The following is a 20,472-nucleotide window of genomic DNA, read 5'->3' as shown; positions in this document are numbered from 1 at the left end:
TGCACTTTGGTAACTTATTTACCCAAAATTTCACTTTAAAGGGAATCTGTCAGCTCCCATATCCTGCCGTCACTAAGTTCAGCAAAGTGTAATGACAGATCTGCTGAGTTCAGCAGTCTCACTCCTGTGATTGCATTCAGTAATTGTAGGGTGCTGATCCGCCAAGCCCCACAGCACCCCCAGCACTGCGAGAGAGGTGAGACTCTCTGCCTGCAGACAGTGCTATGGTCGGGAGGAGGGGGCAGCATCAGATTCATATCTCTCACAGCGCTGGCATGTGCTTTGGAAGGTCAATTCTCTAAATCTGATGAAAGCTGTCACAGGAGTGACAGACTGCTAAAATCAGCAGAACTGTCACTACATGATGCTCCCCTCAGTGAGAGCAGCATGTGGGGAATGATAGGTTCCCTTTAAGTTTACTGACACGATTTGAACCATTTCTGGTATAAAATGACATCTGTAGAGCTCATGTTCTTACGAATAAGACCATTTACGTATGACGTTTCAGTCAACAGACCTTTTGTTATAGAGGAACAGATGTCAGGCATGTCAGAAAGAGGAGTTTCACCAAGGTAGAAATGTGCCTGGCGTCTGTTCCTCTATACCACCATCGGTAATAATGTTTGAGAAAGGTCTGATGGCTGAAACTCGGAAATTGCCTTGAAAAATTTGAAACCACATTATTCACCAGTTACTGCAGATACGGAGTGCTGAATGTCTCTAGCATTTCTGATTTAGATTTTTTATTATTAGCGATTTAATAATGGTTTCTTTTCACTCCTGTTTTTCAGTCTTGTTCACCAGGAATCCTCAAAGCCATCACTGTCAACACGCTTAGCTTCTGTTCAAGAGGATGCTGGGAAGTCCCCAGCAAGAAACAGGTAGAAATATGACAATGTTTACAGACTACTGCTACCTTTTCAAAATCAGAAGTATTCCATAAAAGTCTAACAGCAAATCCTTGATTCACAAGTAATATCTCAGTTTATGATGTTACAAGAATGAATTCCTTAATATGGCTGATTAATCTTCTAATACGGACCATTTCTCTGAAATCTTGTTCTGCTTTACACATAAGCTTCCCATTGATTTTTAAACCCATGTACAGTTGTCCACCTCTTGGTGGCCGCTGCTCAACGGGCTACAGCAGTGATCAGGCAGATGTTTCACTGATCTGTAGAATAGAAACCGAGCTTTCAACCTATTAGTCCACTGTTAAAAGTATAGGTGGTCAAATTTAAAGTGATACATGTTGTTTAAACTTTAGCCCTAAACAAGTTATCTCACTTCAGGCTTTGGTGGCATGTCTCTAGGATATGCCACCAATATCAGATAGGTGCGGGTCCGACCTCCGGGACCCACTCCTATCTCCGGAATGGGACCCCTATAGTGAGCATTTGCAGCCACCCTACATTCATTTCTGTAGGAGTTCTGAAAATAGCCAATCATGCTTGCTCATGCTGTTTTTAGGACTCCCACAGAAATGAATTGTGAGCACGGTGCGCTTTCCTTCACTTTCTGGGGCCAGTTCTGGAGATAGGTGCGTTCCCAGAGGTGGAACCCACACCTATCTGACATTGGTGACCTATCCTAGCCATGTGCTACCAATGTCTGACATGATAACTAGAGAAATAATCACCATTTGTCCAGTGGTCTTATCGCATTTTTTTCATTGTTGCTTCCAGTTTAAAGTAGAGTCTAAACATCTTATCACAAGTCAAGTAATCTCAAGTCCTTAGCAAAGATTTATAAGAGTTTTATGGGCTTAGGATATTGACTGTCTGTCCTCAGGATAGGCCATCAATATAATATCAATGACAGGGGCGTAACTAGAAATGAAATGAGCAACGCCCCTCCCCTAAGTACACAGGTTGCCATCTCTGCCCACCCCCTGCACATAGGTCGCCATCTCTACTCACCCCCTGCACATAGGTCGCCATCTCTACTCACCCCCTGCACATAGGTCGCCATCTCTGCCCACCCCCTGCACACAGGTCGCCGTCTCTGCCCACCCCCTGCACACAGGTCGCCGTCTCTGCCCACCCCCTGCACACAGGTCGCAGTCTCTGCCCACCCCCTGCACACAGGTCGCAGTCTTTGTCCACCACCTGCACACAGGTCGCCGTCTCTGCCCACCCCCTGCACACAGGTCGCCGTCTTTGTCCACCCCCTGCAGACAGGTCGCAGTCTTTGTCCACCCCCTGCACACAGGTCGCAGTCTTTGTCCACCCCCTGCACACAGGTCGCAGTCTTTGTCCACCCCCTGCACACAGGTCGCAGTCTTTGTCCACCCCCTGCACACAGGTCGCAGTCTTTGTCCACCCCCTGCACACAGGTCGCAGTCTCTGTCCACCCCCTGCACACAGGTCGCAGTCTCTGTCCACCCCCTGCACACAGGTCGCAGTCTCTGTCCACCCCCTGCACACAGGTCGCAGTCTCTGTCCACCCCCTGCACACAGGTCGCAGTCTCTGCCCACCCCCTGCACACAGGTCGCTGTCTCTGCCCACCCCCTGCACACAGGTCGCTGTCTCTGCCCACCCCCTGCACACAGGTCGCTGTCTCTGCCCACCCCCTGCACACAGGTCGCTGTTTCTCTGCCCACCCCCTGTACACAGGTCGTCGTCTCTGCACACAGGTCGCCGTCTCTGCCCACCCCCTGCACACAGGTTGCCATTGATCGTGATAGGTCTTTTGGGGCGGTTGAGTGAGATGGGATAGATGCTAAATTTTGTTTTATTCATGTTAGAAAGCAAGAGGAGGAGAAGGATAGAGCAGATATTCATTGCAGGATTCTGGATAGTAGCTTGAGGATAGGTCATCTGGATCTAGAACCCAGTCAACTCCTTTAATGGGGAAACCTTGTAACAGTAACAGAATTTCATTGCATGAGATGCCCGACACTCTTATAATATGGCCATACTACTTAGGATGATGATAATAATGTTAACCTGAAGTAGATTGGTGATGTTCCTGTTAGACTGTATCTGCAATTCCATACCAATCTATATAGCCAGTGTATATCTTTATACAAATGAACCCTGTTCCTTAACTACATTTGTAAATTGTACATTGGTATACACGACGTGCAGGGTTGTATACACCACGTTTGTGCATTGCATCTAGGGTTACCAAAATGGAGGTAATAATGCAACACGTTAAGGCTCCATTCACACGTCCGCAATTTCGTTCCGCATTTTGTGGAATGGAATTGCGGACCCATTCATTTCTATGGGGCAGCACGATGTGCTGCCCGGACACGGAATTGCGGATCCACACTTCCGGGTCCGCACTTCCGTTCCGCCAAAAAATAGAACATGTCCTATTTAGTGCCGCCAATGTGCGGTCCGCAAAATGTGGAATGCACATTGCCGCTGTCCGTGTTTTGCTGATCCGTGGATCCGCAAAACACGTTGCGGACGTGTGAATGGAGCCTAATACTTTGGTCCTGCCATGTACATGCCAGGGTATACACTAACCAAACCTCCATAACCATTTATGTGTGCATATAGAAACTTTCAAAAGTATTCAAGCCTCTAAATGTACATTTCACAATTCATTATTTGCCAGTTGTTTTGTTTTTTTACTAACCTTAAAATCTGAAAAATTCTGCATACAGAACTATTCAACCCCTTTGTGGCAATAACTCCAGTTACTGCTAAATATCCCCTATCCACGAGATAGGAGATAGCTTAATAATCAGTGGGAGTCCAACCGATCTCAAGAACAGAAGTCCCCTTTCCCCGTCCTAACAGACCTATAGGTTGAGCATGTGCCCTGCTGCTTCATGTATTGTCTATGGGACTGCTGGAAACGGCAAAGTACATTGCTCATCTCTCTCCGGCAGTCCCGTAGACAATGCATAGAGTGGCATAGTGCATTCCCAACCTTCTACTCCATTAGGATCAGGAAAAGGTGTAGGTGTTTCAGCATTCGGACCTCCACTGATCAGTTAGTGGATAGGGAGTAGCTTGTAATAACCGGAATACCCCTTTACGTCTGCAAGGGTGATGTTTTGATTTTCGCCCATTTATTCCTACCAGATTTGCTCCAGTTTAAGATGTTTTGGATTGTTGAGTCTCCGGATTGGATTCTGATGGGTACACTTGCTTTTCCTTTTTAGAACATTCACCTTATGATTGTTAAACCATCCACATGTTGCCTTTTTTTTGCTTTGGATCATTGTCCTGCTACGAAGTGAACTTTCTCCCAACTTCTAGCTCTTTCAACAGTCTGGAGCATCCCTGCACCTGCCCATACTTCACTGTTGGGGCGCTGCTTGTTCAGGAGTGGGCACTTTTACTGGTCATTGGCACCACAATTTGCTTTTTGAATTTTGGCTAAAAGCTCAATTTTTCTGTCATCTGGCCGTGTCACCCATATTTTTTTTTTAGTAATGTCAAGATGTGTTTTGATTAGATGCTTCTTCACTGACGGCCTCCTTCTAGTTTCCCTCCCATTCGGACCAGTTGTATGAGGGGTTTGTAATATGGTCGATGGGCAGGCCACACAGTCCTGTAATGAATACAGAATATTAACATCTCTCCAGTAAAGTAGGTGACATATTCAGATATCCCTGAAAAATAATAATTACAATGAGAAATTCACATCATTTTAATCACAGGGTGAGTGTTCAGTTACCAGTATGGACTGGAGTATCTGCTTCAAACTTAAATGTATGAAATCTTGAAATGTAATGGATTTTTTCCCTTTAATTAATTACCTCTAGGTCCGCCAGTATTACTAACCTGTCATTAGACCGCTCTGGCTCTCCCATGGTACCATCCTATGAGTCATCTGTCAGCCCTCAGGCCTCCCGCACTTACCTGAAGAATGACACTAATGAAGAGGAGCGGAAGATACTTTTGGTATAAAATCCCACTTTGCTCTGCTCACGCAATTATCTAGTTTTCATAGAACATTCTGCTTTGTCACCTTTACAGGATAATAGGCTGAACTGGGTGAGATGTGTCTTTCTTTCACCCTTACAAACTGTTACTTTGTTTCCGCATTATTTATAGTCTGCTCCTTTGTATCTTTTGTCTTGTGAAACTTTTGAAGGGCCTTTTTGGTTTTATTCAAGGGTCACCGAGTTTTGGTAAAACGTTTGATATGTCATAGAAACATAAGGGTCATAGGGATCTGAGACCCTCACTGACCTGTAGAGAGAGAAGCGCTCTCTCCTTGCTGCAGAGGACAGAATCAATACAAGTCCATAGCCTTTTATGGAGCCCGTCTCCTGAAGCGAGGAGGCAGATCACAATATGAACGTACTTCTTTCTCCGTTCTAGCAATCAGTGGGGATCTCAGCGCTCAGAACCCTACAGATGTGTCTCTGGCGTATACATTTTTTTCCCAAAACTCAGTGACCCCAGTCTGCGATATCATGTAGAAATATTTATAGTACGTTTTTACAGCAATGTAGGATTATTATTATTTTTTTTTTTAAGTATCTCAATTTTAGCACTGCATTATTTTAAAGCCATTTAATAAAACTAGTGAACTGGATTTTTACGTACCGTATATTTTTTTTCCTTTTCGACACCTCACATTTCATTTTGTTTTTATTTCAAGAGAATCTTATCATCTGCACCTACTACCTTACCACGTCACAAAAGTGTAATCCCTCCATACTGCTTGTACTGAACTATGGAAACACTGTTGCAGACTACCATTTTGAAACTGAGTGATTGGCATGATCAGCCCTGTTATTTTTCAGCACGCTCGACCCATCTCTCCCCTGACATCATCTGTTGGGTGAGAGTTGTTGGCTACCCACAGAATTTAGATAGTGGTCTGGTCCCAGTTTTAGGATCCTTTTTTCAAGGGTACATTCTGTGTCCTAATCAGCACTGATTGACTATATGCAAGATGATCAGTGCTAGTTATTACTTTAATTTTCACTGTCCAGTGATTGTGATGGGGTGAGTGAGTTAATGTGATCGCTCTACTCTTACTCCTCTCATACACTCCACCGTATATCAGCATTATGTCCCCTCTTTACACTGGGGGATGTGCTGCCGACAAGCAATAGTTTTTGCAGCCACATAAAAGATGTGATTAGCTGTTTGCGCTTTTGTCAGCTTAGCGATAAACCATTTTCACAGGACATTAATCACAAACCTTCCTACATACAGTATATCTGTCTGGCTGATCATCAGCCCATGTGAAAGGCCCTTTAACAACCAGTGTCAAGATAACTTACAGGTGTCTAAAGCTGGAAAGTTTAGTACTTGATATCTCTTGACTGTTATGATTTAAAGATGAGCGAATTTCATATTTTGAAATTCGTTCACACTTCGTTTGTTGGTAAAAGGTGAATTGCGTTATGGATTCCTTTAACACGGACGGAATGCCTTTAAAGTCTATGGGCTGCAAAACGGATCTGTACCGTTTCCGTTATGCATTCCATGATAGAATTGCGTTAGGGTCCGTGGTAACAGAATCCATAATGCAACCTTTTACCAACAAACAAAGTGTTAACGAATTTCATAAGCGGAAATTCGCTTATCTCTAGTTATGATGCTTGGTAATTTTTTATCCCCCCCCCCCCCCCCCCCCCCCCAAAAAAAAAAATATTGGGATGGGAGCTAAAATACTGTTCTTCAGTGCTAAAGTAATAACGGCGTAATGAATTGTGTACACCAACCAAAATGCAATGGAGTACCGGTAGATAGAAATTACAAGCAATGCTTACTCTGACTGAAAAACAATACCACAATAAAAACTCACAAAAGCAAATAAATATATATATATTTATTTATTTATTTCCAAAAAATGAGGCATCACTCCAGATAAAAGTGAAAGGTGATGACCCAATTTATTACCAGGCAACGTTTCAGCCCCCTCAATGATGCATTTGTCAAGCCTCAAAGCCCTCATTGAGGGGGCTGAAACGTTGCCTGGGAATAAATTGGGTCATCACCTTTCACTTTTATCTGGAGTGCTGCCTCATTTTTTGAAAATATTGTACAGTGGAATGGTCGCCTACCTTCTCTGAGGATTTACACCCTATTTACTTTTTTTTCTAACTGTGCTGCTGTTAGATTTTATATACAGTACAGACCAAAAGTTTGGACACACCTTCTCATTCAAAGAGTTTTCTTTATTTTCATGACTATGAAAATTGTAGATTCACACTGAAGGCATTAAAACTATGAATTAACACGTGGAATTATATACATAACAAACAAGTGTGAAACAACTGAAAATATGTCCTATTCTAGGTTCTTCAAAGTAGCCACCTTTTGCTTTGATTACTGCTTTGCACACTCTTGGCATTCTCTTGATGAGCTTCAAGAGGTAGTCCCCTGAAATGGTTTTAACTTCACAGGTGTGCCCTGTCAGGTTTAATAAGTGGGATTTCTTGCCTTATAAATGGGGTTGGGACCATCAGTTGCGTTGAGGAGAAGTCAGGTGGATACACAGCTGATAGTCCTACTGAATAGACTGTTAGAATTTGTATTATGGCAAGAAAAAAGCAGCTAAGTAAAGAAAAATGAGTGGCCATCATTACTTTAAGAAATGAAGGTCAGTCATTCAGCCGAAAAATTGGGAAAACTTTGAAAGTAAGGGCTATTTGACCATGAAGGAGAGTGATGGGGTGCTGCGCCAGATGACCTGGCCTCCACAGTCACCGGACCTGAACCCAATCGAGATGGTTTGGGGTGAGCTGGACCGCAGAGTGAAGGCAAAAGGGCCAACAAGTGCTAAGCATCTCTGGGAACTTCAAGACTGTTGGAAGACCATTTCAGGTGACTACCTCTTGAAGCTCATGAAAAGAATGCCAAGAGTGTGCAAATCAGTAATCAAAGCAAGAGGTGGCTTCTTTGAAGAACATAGAATATGACATATTTTCAGTTGTTTCACACTTGTTTGTTATGTATATAATGCCACATGTGTTAATTCATAGTTTTGATGCCTTCATAGTCATGAAAATAAAGAAAACTCTTTGAATAAGAAGGTGTGTCCAAACTTTTGGTCTGTACTGTGTGTGTGTATGTATGTATATGTATATATATATATATATATATATATATATATATATATATATATATACTAAAATACATCACTAGATCACTGTCAAACTGGTTCTCAGTGTTTGCCCTGCCACAGCACTTCTCATTGTGTTCTTTCTGGCAGAAGCTGAAAGTTTAAAGCCCTCACATTGATGTATTGAGTGGTGAAGCTCTTGCAATTCATGCAGGTACCTTTCATTGTATTCATTTAGGATTCTGTGCAGCTGAAAGAACTGTGGAAGAAGATCTGTCACCACAATAGTGGCATGGAATTTCAGGATCACCGATACTGGCTGCGCACATACCCGAACTGCATTGTGGGGAAGGAACTAGTTAACTGGTTGATTAGAAATGGACACGTCACCTCTAGGTAATATTTTGCGTGCTGTTGTGCAGTATTTATATAGATATTTTACAGATTATATTGGTTTTACAAGGTCAGTGAGTAAAACTAAAAAAGACAAAAAGAAATTCTGTTTTAGTGTATGCAGAAATAAGATGCTAAACTATGAGATTAACTCTGACTATGAGTGATTGGCTTCAGCATTCACATTTATATGGCCTGCTGCAATGATCTGCTGGATCCATGTTACAAACTCCCCTGGTTCTGGCCATCAATTCTCAGGTTCTGTAGAGACTATGGTGTGCTTTTGAACTGCATCGGTATTATTTGCATAAGCCCTTTCCAGCAATGTAGGGATAATGATGAGTATATAGAAGCCCCTTACTTTGTAAATGGGTATAAAGAGTCATGGTTTGTCAGTATTGTACTTATTGGCTTGATTTAATCTTCAGAGCTCAAGCTATAGCCATTGGTCAAGCCCTTGTTGATGGCAGATGGCTGGACTGCGTCACCCACCACGATCAGCTTTTCCGTGATGAATATGCCCTGTACCGACCTCTGCAGGTAGGTAACTAAAACCTCTGCCACATTTAATGGCAACTGAGACAACACATGGGATATTTATTGGCCATCCACAGGTGACTATTGTCTGATCACTAGGGGGCCCACCATGGTGCAGAGTTCCTCCTCACTGCATTCATGCTTGCTCCCTGTAGCTCCATTCAATGCAGAGTACAAGGGCCTGGTGGAGTAACAGAGGGATCCCTTCCCTGTTTAACCACCTAGCTTCTGTGGTTGCTATTGATGTTGGCGTCTATAGGACTAAATGGCTGTTACAGTGGAGCCCCCTACTTCTGAGTCTGTGAAAGCACCCTGGTGTAATAGTACGTCAATGGAGACTTGTTTCTGTCAGTACTCGGGGTCATCCCTTAGTTCAAGGCTTTACACAGTTGTATGAATTGTATACCGGTAATGTACTGCAATTTCAGAGCACAGAGTTCTCAGAGACCCCATCACCTGACAGCGATTCAGTGAATTCTGTGGAAGGACACTCCGAACCATCTTGGTTTAAAGACATCAAATTTGATGACAGTGATACAGAACAGATTGCAGATGAAGGAGAAGACAACTTAACCAGTAAGTTCAATAAATCACACAGTCAATCAATAGGCATAGCAAACTTAGCTGTGGCTGGGTCTTGAGGGTGTACAGAGACATTTGCACCCAGCATCTGACATGGGCTTTTACAGTCCACACTAACCTTGACGTGCATGTTGTGCCCCACATGTGCCCAGGGTGCCTCAATTCCTGAACATGGATTAACCGCTATGCAGGGCTGCATTTGTATTTGCAGTTATCTCAAATTGCAAGGACAGGTGCTGCATGACAGGTAGCCACATGCAGTACCCCCTGTTCTGCCAAGGATGTGTAATAGCACCCTTATCAAGCCATACATGACGTTGTCACCTTTCACATCATTGACCTCAGCAGTCTACGTCCCTTCATTAGAAGAGATTTTGATTATGACTGCATGAAAGCATGCACATACTGCTATGATACCTGAATGCAGGAACTTTGGAGTGAAACGTATCCTCTTTACAATAAAAGATTCATAAGTACTTGTCCGTGTAACAGCTTCCCTTTCAGTTGACCTGTAATGTATGTTGTGGTGGTCTTGTCTTCTGCTTCTTCTGCTAGTTCTGGCTTTTACTTAATAGCAGTTCTGCTGTTTCTCTCCAGCCATTAGTAGTAGAACATTCATATAAGTCCCCAAGGATCCGTCCTGTGTATCAACTAAATGTATTCCGTGTTTTTGGTTTTTATCATTTCCCCACGCATAGACCTAAGTTGTTGCATTTAAGGACTGAACTTGGGGACCTCCATTTACTAAACCTAGTTTTCCCCCCTCCACCCCTATTACCCTTTGTTTTCCCTCCTTTCCCCTTTGCTTTTCTCCTCTTGCTATATCATGCAAAGATTCTGCAAGTCCTAGCAAACGTACTTCAGTCAGCAGCTTCCAATCTGCTATGGACAGTGATTCGGCCGCTTCCATCAGCCTCAATGTTGAGATGGACAACGTCAACTTCCACATCAAGAAGCACTCCAAGTACCCCCATGTGCCCCCTCACCCTGCTGACCAGAAAGGTATTAAGTTGGTCAATGATGGCCTCTGCCTTGTCATTGCCTAACCCTTTATACCCTATTTTGCTTTCCATTCATTGCTAAGACTTGTTAAATCCAGAGCTCAATTCACAGTTCTCTTTCACAAAGACAAAGGGCAATGTATATGTGTATGCCCACCTGTCTTGCTTTTGTTATATTGGTTATATATCACTCGTTTCCCTTAAAGGAAATCTGTCACCAAGATAATCGCTATTGGAGTAAAGCCATAGCCTAATAGCACTTAGTACCTTATTTCCAGATGTGCCTTTGTTCCAGCAATAGATGTTTTCTATCCTCTGAAAAGCCCAGTGATGTAAGTGACGTGCTCCTCCTCTTTCCTTTCCAGCACAGGCGGAGTACGCCACTGGGCTTGGCGCATGCCCATTTGTAGAGTTGAGTCTGATGCCGTAAGTGGGACAGGCTGTGTTTGGCAATACCAGGGGAAGGGGGGCAAAAGGTGGGCAGAGTTATGGCTTGAATGTGATGTAGGGGGGTGGGTGAACACATTGTGGCAAGGGGCGTGTCTGGGCTCCTTCCTGCAAGTATGACGCCCCTCTGGGCACCTTACTGGCTCATTTGCATGATTTTCAGAGGCTAAAAAAACATCTATTGCTGGAACAAAGGCACATCTAGAAATAAGGTACTAAGTGCTATTAGGCCATGGCTTTACTTCAATAGCGATTATCCTGGTGACAGATTTCCTTTAAAGCTAGAGCTATACAAGGCCAGGGCAGCAAGAAATCCAGTCATCTTGGATTTCTTTCAAACCTGGCCGCATCAGCTGTCTCGCGAACATGTAGCCCTAGCCTAACATTATCTTCTGAACCTTATTTATATATATTTTAGAATTATTATATTATAATCTATTTGTTTTCTTCACTCTTCACTTCACTTAAAACTGCAGCATAATTCTGTACCAGCAAAGTGAATGAGATTTGACAAATTTCATGTATATAAGAGACTAGCAGAAGGACCCGGCTTCGCACGGGTATATTTCATCTATTTCATTCGATTTTTTCTGTGTGTCATTAAAAGATATCGACAGTGATCTCTACAGCGCCCCCCCCCCCCCCACTGTCTGATGAGCTGTGTATCTAATCCTATCCTGTGTGATACTGTCCGTTAAGCTATGTATCTAATCCTATCCTGTGTGATACTGTCTGCTGAGCTGTGTATCTAATCCTATCCTGTGTGATACTGTCTGCTGAGCTGTGTATCTAATCCTATCCTGTGTGATACTGTCTGCTGAGCTATGTATCTAATCCTATCCTGTGTGATACTGTCTGCTGAGCTATGTATCTAATCCTATCCTGTGTGATACTGTCTGCTGGGCTGTGTATCTAATCCTATCCTGTGTGATACTGTCTGCTGAGCTGTGTATCTAATCCTATCCTGTGTGATACTGTCTGCTGAGCTATGTATCTAATCCTATCCTGTGTGATACTGTCTGCTGAGCTGTGTATCTAATCCTATCCTGTGTGATACTGTCTGCTGAGCTATGTATCTAATCCTATCCTGTGTGATACTGTCTGCTGAGCTATGTATCTAATCCTATCCTGTGTGATACTGTCTGCTGGGCTGTGTATCTAATCCTATCCTGTGTGATACTGTCTGCTGGGCTGTGTATCTAATCCTATCCTGTGTGATACTGTCTGCTGGGCTGTGTATCTAATCCTATCCTGTGTGATACTGTCTGCTGGGCTGTGTATCTAATCCTATCCTGTATGATACTGTCTGCTGAGCTGTGTATCTAATATAATACTGCCTGCTCAGCTATGTATCTAATCCTGTCATGTGTCATACTGTCTGCTGTGTATCTAAGTCTATTGTGTGATACAGTCTGCTGAGCTGTGCATGTCGTCGTGTAGCCCTAGCCTAAAGCTGACTTATAGCAGTGAAGAAAAATGGCTGGGTTGTTATGGAAATCTGGAGTAAAACTGTGTGTATGTGGAGACTAAGAGCCTGCGAGCTTCTATTGGCTGATGAGGGACATGTGATCATGTGCATGGCAGTTGGGGGCTTGTGTTGGCTAATGCAGGTCATTAGAGAGCTGAGACCCTCTCTAAAACCTTCTCGGACACCTGATGTACCTGTTTGGTGAAGATCGGTCCAGTCGTTTGGTCGCGCATAAAGAACAGACAGACAAAAACTCATTTTTATATATATGAGACTAGCAGAAGGACCCGTTTTTGCATGGGTATATTTAATCTATTTCATTTTATGTTTCCTTGTGTCGTAAAAAGATATCAACAGTTTCCCCCATAACAGTGACTTCTACAGTACCTGCTCCTTTAACAATGGCCTCCACAGCGCCCGCCCCTTTAACAGTGATCTCCACAGTGCCCGCCCCTTTAACAGTGACCGCATTGCCCGTCCTTTTAATAGTGCCTGCCCCTTTAACAGTTACCTCCACAGTGGTCACCCCTTTAACATTGACCTCCACAGTGGCCGCCCTTGTAACATTGACCTCCACAGTGGCCGCCCTTGTAACATTGACCTCCACAGTGGCCGCCCTTGTAACATTGACCTCCACAGTGGCCGCCCTTGTAACATTGACCTCCACAGTGGCCGCCCTTGTAACATTGACCTCCACAGTTCTTGCCCCTTTAACAATGACCTCCACAGTGCCCGCCTTTTCAACAGTGACCCCAAATTTAACAGTGACCTTCACAGTGACCGCATCTTTAACAGTGACCTAGTGACCTCCACAGTGCCCGCCCCTTTAACAGTGACCTCCACAGTGCCCGCCCCTTTAACGGTGCCCGCCCCTTTAACGGTGCCCACCCCTTTAACGGGGCCCGCCCCTTTAACGGGGCCCGCCCCTTTAACGGGGCCCGCCCCTTTAACGGTGCCCGCCCCTTTAACGGTGCCCGCCCCTTTAACGTTGACCTCCACGGTGCCCGCCCCTTTAACCTCTTAAGGACACATGACGTACCGGTACGTCATGATGTCCTGGTACTTAAGGACACATGACGTACCGGTACGTCATGTGTTGTTCTGATCACTGCCGCCCGGCCGGCAGTGATCGGAACCCGGTGCCTGCTCAAATCATTGAGCAGGCACCTAGGCTAAATGCGCGGGGGGGTCCCGTGACCCCCCCATGTCGGCGATCGCGGCAAACCGCAGGTCAATTCAGACCTGCGGTTTGCTGCGATTTCTGCAGTTTCTGGTCCCCGCGGTCCCTGACCGCGGGGATCAGAAACTTTATATGCCTAAAATGATGTTTTATTAACCCCCCCTGCACCCCCGAATGATTTTATGGTGGCGGGAGGTGCAGGGGGAGGGTTGTGGGCGGCGGGCGGTGCGGCAGGCGGGATCGCGATCCCCCGCCGGCCTCCCCTTGTATAATCGTTGGTTTCTAGTGGGTATACCAGGGTGCCAGCACATTGCTGGCACCCTGGTATAAACGGCTGACATCTGCGATGCGATGTCAGCCGTTTAACCCTTTCCATACAGCGGTCCGTACGGACCGCTGTATGGAAAAGGTTAACAGCGCAGGGAGCTCCCTCCCTCTCCCATCGGGGGGCTGCTGTGCCTTTGCAGCCCCCCGATGGGGAGGGAGAGAGCCCCCAGACAGCCCCCCGACAGATTCCCTCCTTACCCTTCCCCGTCTGCGCAGTTCTGACCTGTACTGAGCAGACGGGGAAGGTTCCCATGGCAACAGGACGCCTCTCAGGCGTCCTGCTGTCCATGGTGCTGAACAGATCTATGCTAAAAAGCATAGATCTGTTCAGACAAGTGTAAAATACAGTACAGTGCAATATATATTGTTCTGTACTGTATTATACAGACATCAGACCCACTGGATCTTCAAGAACCAAGTGGGTCTGGGTAAAAAAAAAAGTTTAAAAAAGTTAAAAAAGTAAAAATCAAAAAACACATTTATCACTGATTAAAAATGAAAAAAATAAAATTCCTTACACATGTTTGGTATCGCCACGTCCGTAACGACCTGATCTATAAAACGGTTATGTTACTTTACCCGAACGGTGAACGCCATAAAAATAAAAAATAAAAAACTATGATGAAATTGAAATTTTGCCCACCTTACTTCCCAAAAAAGGTAATAAAAGTGATCAAAAAAGTCGCATGTACGCCAAAATAGTACCAATCAAACCGTCATCTCCTCCCGCAAAAATCATACCCTACCCAAGATAATCGCCCAAAAACTGAAAAAACTATGGCTCTTAGACTATGGAAACACTAAAACATGATTTTTTTTTTTGTTTCAAAAATGAAATCATTGTGTAAAACTTACATAAATAAAAAAAAAGTATACATATTAGGTATCGCCGCGTCCGTATCGACCGGCTCTATAAAAATATCACATGATCTAACCCCTCAGATGACCACCGTAAAAAAAATAAAAATAAAAACGATGTAAAAAAAGCCATTTTTTGTCATCTTACGTCACAAAAAGTGTAATAGCAAGCAATCAAAAAGTCATATGCACCCCAAAATAGATGCCAATCAAACCGTCATCTCATCCCGCAAAAAATGAGACCCTACTTAAGATAATCGCCCAAAAACTGAAAAAACTATGGCTCTTAGACTATGGAGACACTAAAATATTTTTTTTGTTTTAAAAATGAAATCATTGTGTAAAACTTACATAAATAAAAAAAATTGTATACATATTAGGTATCGCCGCGTCCGTGACAACCTGCTCTATAAAATTACCACATGATCTAACATGTCAGATGAATGTTGTAAATAACAAAAAATAAAAACGTGCCAAAAAATCTATTTCTTGTTACCTTGCCGCACAAAAAGTGTAATATAGAGCAACCAAAAATCATATGTACCCTAAACTAGTACCAACAAAACTGCCAACCTATCCCGTAGTTTCTAAAATGGGGTCACTTTTTTGGAGTTTCTACTCTAGGGGTGCATCAGGGGGGCTTCAAATGGGACATGGTGTAAAAAAAAACTGTCCAGCAAAATCTGCCTTCCAAAAACCGTATGGCGTTCCTTTCCTTCTGCGCCCTGCCGTGTGCCCGTACAGCTGTTTACGACCACATATGGGGTGTTTCTGTAAACTACAGAATCAGGGCCATAAATAATGAGTTTTGTTTGGCTGTTAACCCTTGCTTTGTAACTGTAAAAAAAATATTAAAATGGAAAATCTGCCAAAAAAGTGAAATTTTGAAATTGTATCTATTTTCCATTAAATCTTGTGCAACACCTAAAGGGTTAACAAAGTTTGTAAAATCAGTTTTGAATACCTTGAGGGGTGTAGTTTCTTAGATGGGATCACTTTTATGGAGTTTCTACTCTAGGGGTGCATCAGGGGGGCTTCAAATGGGACATGGTGCCAAAAAAACAGTCCAGCAAAATCAGCCCTCCAAAAACTAAACGGCGCACCTTTCACTCTACGCCCCGCTGTGTGCCAGTACAGTAGTTTACGGCCACATATGGGGTGTTTCTGTAAACAGCAGAGTCAGGGCAATAAAGATACAGTCTTGTTTGGCTGTTAACCCTTGCTTTGTTAGTGGAAAAAATGGGTTAAAATGGAAAATTAGGCAAAAAAAAGAAATTCTCAAATTTCATCGCCATTTGCCAATAACTCTTGTGCAACACCTAAAGGGTTAACAATGTATGTAAAATCAGTTTTGAATACCTTGAGGGGTGTAGTTTCTTAGATGGGGTCACTTTTAGGGAGTTTCTCCTCTAGGGGTGCATCGGGGGGCTTCAAATGGGACATGGTGTAAATAAACCAGTCCATAAAAATCAGCCTTCCAAAAACCATATGGTGTGCCTTTCACTCTACGCCCCGCTGTGTGGCCGTACAGTAGTTTACGGCCACATATTGGGTGTTTCTGTAAACGGCAGAGTCAGGGCAATAAAGATACAGTCTTGTTTGGCTGTTAACCCTTGATTTGTTAGTGGAAAAAATGGGTTAAAATGAAAAATTAGACAAAAAAAATGAAATTCTCAAATTTCCTCCCCATTTGCCAATAACTCTTGTGCAACACCTAAAGGGTTAACAACGTATGCAAAATCAGTTTTGAATACCTTGAGGGGTGTAGTTTCTTAGATGGGGTCATTTTTGGGTGGTTTCTATTATGTAAGCCTCGCAAAGTGACTTGAGACCTGAACTGGTCCCTAAAAATTGAGTTTTTGTAAATTTCTGAAACATTTCAAGATTTGCTTCTAAACTTCTAAGCCTTATAACATCCCCAAAAAATAAAATATCATTCCCAAAACAATTCAAACATGAAGTAGACATATGGGGAATGTAAAGTCATCACAATTTTTGGGGGTATTACTATGTATTACAGAAGTAGAGAAACAAACTTTGAAATTTGCAAATTTTTTAAATTTTTTGTTAAAATAGGTATTTTTTGGTGCAAAAAAAATAATTTTTTTGACTTCATTTTACCAGTGTCATGAAGTACAATATGTGACGAAAAAACAATCTCAGAACGGCCTGGATAAGTCAAAGCGTTTTAAAGTTATCAGCACTTAAAGGGACTCTGGTCAGATTTGCCAAAAATGGCCTGGCCCTAAGGTGTAAAAAGGCTGTGTCCTTAAGGGGTTAACTCCTTAAGGACACAGCCTTATTTCACCTTAAGGATCGGGCCATTTTTTGCAAATCTTACAAGTGTCATTTTAAGTGGTGATAACTTTAAAACGCTTTGACTTATCCAGGCCATTCTGAGATTGTTTTTTTCGTCACATATTGTACTTCGTGACACTGGTAAAATAGAGTAAAAAAAAATCTTTTTTATTAATAAAAAAATACCAAATTTGCCCATTTCCAAGTTTCAATTTCTCTACTTCTACAATACATAGTAAGGCCTCTTTCACACGACCGTATGGCTTTTTCAGTATTTTGCGGTCCGTTTTAAATGGATCCGTTGTTCCGTTTTTTGTTTCCATTGTGTTTCCGTTTCCGTTCCGTTTTTCCGTATGGCATATACAGTATACAGTAATTTCATAGAAAAAAATTGGGCTGGGCATAACATTTTCAATAGATGGTTCCGCAAAAAAACGGAACGGATACGGAAGACATACGGATGCATTTCCGTGTGCATTCCGTTTTTTTTGCGGACCCATAGACTTTAATGGAGCCACGGAACGTGATTTGCGGCCAAATATAGGACATGTTCTATCTTTCAACGGAACGGAAATACGGAAACGGAATGCAAACGGAGTACATTTCGTTTTTTTTGCGGAACCATTGAAATGAATGGTTCCGTATACGGAACGCAAAAAACGGCCCGCAAAACGGAAAAAAAAAACCGGTCGTGTGAAAGAGGCCTAATACCTACAAAAATAGTTATTACTTTACATTCCCCATATGTCTACTTCATGTTAGGATCATTTTGGGAATGACATTTTATTTTTGGGGGACGTTACAAGGCCTAGAAGTTTAGAAGTAAATTTGAAATTTCTCAGAAATTTTCAAAAAACAACTTTTTAAGGACCAGTTCAGGTCTGAAGTCACTTTGTGAGGCTTACATAATAGAAACCACCCAAAAATGACCCGATTCTAGAAACTACACCCCTCAAGGTATTCAATGATTTTACAAATGTTGTTAACCCTTTAGGTGTTCCACAAGAATTAATGGAAAATAGAGATACAATTTCAAAATTTCACTTTTTTGGCAGATTTTTTATTTTAATATTTTTTTTTCCAGTTACAAAGCAAGAGTTAACAGCCAAACAAAACTCAACATTTATGGCCCTGATTCTGTAGTTTACAGAAACACCCCATATGTGGTCGTAAACTGCTGTACGGGCACACAGCAGGGTGCAGAAGGAAAGGAATGCCATACGGTTTTTGGAAGGCAGAATTTGCTGGACTATTTTTTTTGACACTATGTCCCATTTGAAGCCCCCCTGATGCACCCCTAGAGCAGAAACTCTAAAAAAGTGACCCCATTTTAGAAACTACAGGATAGGGTGGAAGTTTTTTTGGTACTAGTTTAGGGTACATATGATTTTTGGTTGCTCTATATTACATTTTTTGTGGGGCAAGGTAACAAGAAATAGCTGTTTTGGCACCATTTTTTTTTTGTTATTTACAACATTCATCTGACAGGTTAGATCATGTGGTATTTTTATAGGGCAGGTTGTCACGGACGCGGCGATACCTAATATGTATACTTTTTTTTATTTATGCAAGTTTTACACAATAATATCATTTTTGAAACAAATAAAATATCATGTTTTAGTGTCGCCATATTCTGAGAGCCATAGTTTTTTCAGTTTTTGGGCGATTATCTTGGGTAGGGTCTAATTTTTTGTGGGACGAGATGACTGTTTGGCACTATTTTGGGGTGCATATGACTTTTTAATCGCTTGCTATTACACTTTTTGTGATGTAAGGTGACAAAAAATTGTTTATTTAGCACATTTTTTATTTTTTCCGGTGTTCATCTGAGGGGTTAGGTCATGTGATATGTTTATAGAGCCGGTCTATACGGACGCGGCGATACCTAATGTGTATACTTTTTTTTTATTTGTGTAAATTTTACACAATAACAGCTTTTTTAAAACCAAAAAATGATGTTTTAGTGTCTCCATATTCTGAGCCATAGTTTTTTTTTATTTTTTGGGCGATTATCTCAGGTAGGGGCTAATTTTTCAAGGGATGAGGTGACGGTTAGATTGGTACTATATTGGTGGGCTTACTCCTTTTTGATCGCTTGCTGTTGTACTTTTTGTGATGTAAGGTAAATTTTTTTTTTTTTTTACTGTGTTCATCTGAGGGGTTAGGTCATGTGATAGGTTTATAGAGTCGGTCGATACGCATGCGGCGATACCTAATATGTCTATTTTTACCAATTTTTTTTAAAACTTTATTTGGGGAAAATGACGTCGTTGTTTATTTTTACTTGAAACCTTTAATTTTTTGGGGGGGATAACTTTATTTTTTCAACTTTTTTTTTCACTTTAATTTTTGTCCCACTTTGGGACTTCAACTTTTGTGGGTCTGATTCTTTACAATGCATTCCATTACTTCTGTATTGGAATGCATTGGCTGTATGAGTAATACTGTGTGTATTACTCATACAGCTTCCGGCCTGTAAGATCCAGGGGGCTGGATCTCACAGGGTCGTCACCGGAAGGCAGCGCGATGCGTTCCTTAGGCATCGCGCTGCCTTCCATGCCATCGGGTCCCCCCTACAGCCGCATGGGGACCCGATGGCACCACCGCAATAGGTAAAAGCTGCAAACCGCAGGTCTGAATTGTCCTGCGGTTTGCGGCTATCGCCGACATGGGGGCTCACCCCCCCGCGCATTTAGCCGAGGTGCCTGCTCAATGATTTGAGCAGGCACCGGCTTCCGATCACCGCCCGCCGCGCGGTGGTGATCAGAAATACACAGGCGTACAGGTACGCCCTGTGTCCTTAAGTACCAGGACGTCAGGGCGTACCTGTACGCCCTGTGTCCTGAAGAGGTTTACAGTGACCTCCACAGTGACCGCATCTTTAACAGTGACCTAGTGACCTCCACGGTGCCCGTCCCCTTTGACAGTGACCTCCACGGTGCCTGCCCATTTAACAGTGACCTCCACAGTGCCTGCCCATTTAACAGTGACCTCCACAGTGCCCTCCCCTTTAACAGTGACATCAACAGTGCCCGCCCCTTTAACAGTGACCTCCACGGCCCCCGCCCCTTTAACAGTGACCTCCACGGCCCCCGCCCCTTTAACAGTGACCTCCACGGCCCCCTCCCCTTTAACAGTGACCTCCACGGCCCCCGCCCCTTTAACAGTGACCTCCACGGCCCCCGCCCTTTTAACAGTGACCTCCACGGCCCCCGCCCTTTTAACAGTGACCTCCACGGCCCCCGCCCTTTTAACAGTGACCTCCACGGCCCCCGCCCCTTTAACAGTGACCTCCACGGCCCCCGCCCCTTTAACAGTGACCTCCACGGCCCCCGCCCCTTTAACAGTGACCTCCACGGCCCCCGCCCCTTTAACAGTGACCTCCACGGCC

The 20,472-nt window shown here is 43.2% G+C and overlaps 1 protein-coding gene across 8 annotated transcripts in view; it reads left to right on the top strand.

Moving 5' to 3' along the window:
• PIKFYVE (phosphoinositide kinase, FYVE-type zinc finger containing) overlaps positions 1-20,472 on the top strand; it is a 326,446-nt gene that overhangs the window by 98,441 nt on the left and 207,533 nt on the right. For 7 of the 8 annotated variants that reach the window (XR_005780642.1, XM_040441689.1, XM_040441688.1 and 4 more), the window contains exons 7-12: positions 792-881; positions 4,728-4,866; positions 8,229-8,386; positions 8,812-8,923; positions 9,349-9,496; positions 10,337-10,504. Coding sequence is in view for 7 of the 8 variants with exons in the window: in XM_040441689.1 (XP_040297623.1) it covers positions 792-881; positions 4,728-4,866; positions 8,229-8,386; positions 8,812-8,923; positions 9,349-9,496; positions 10,337-10,504 (815 nt within the window). In the remaining variant the exon portion in view is untranslated. The remainder of the gene's footprint in view (positions 1-791; positions 882-4,727; positions 4,867-8,228; positions 8,387-8,811; positions 8,924-9,348; positions 9,497-10,336; positions 10,505-20,472) is intronic. The other variant, XM_040441692.1, reaches the window with a different exon arrangement.

Source organism: Bufo bufo, chromosome 7 (assembly GCF_905171765.1).
Source record: "Bufo bufo chromosome 7, aBufBuf1.1, whole genome shotgun sequence".
Lineage (NCBI taxonomy): Eukaryota > Metazoa > Chordata > Amphibia > Anura > Bufonidae > Bufo > Bufo bufo.
This window is presented reverse-complemented; position numbering and strand designations above follow the sequence as displayed.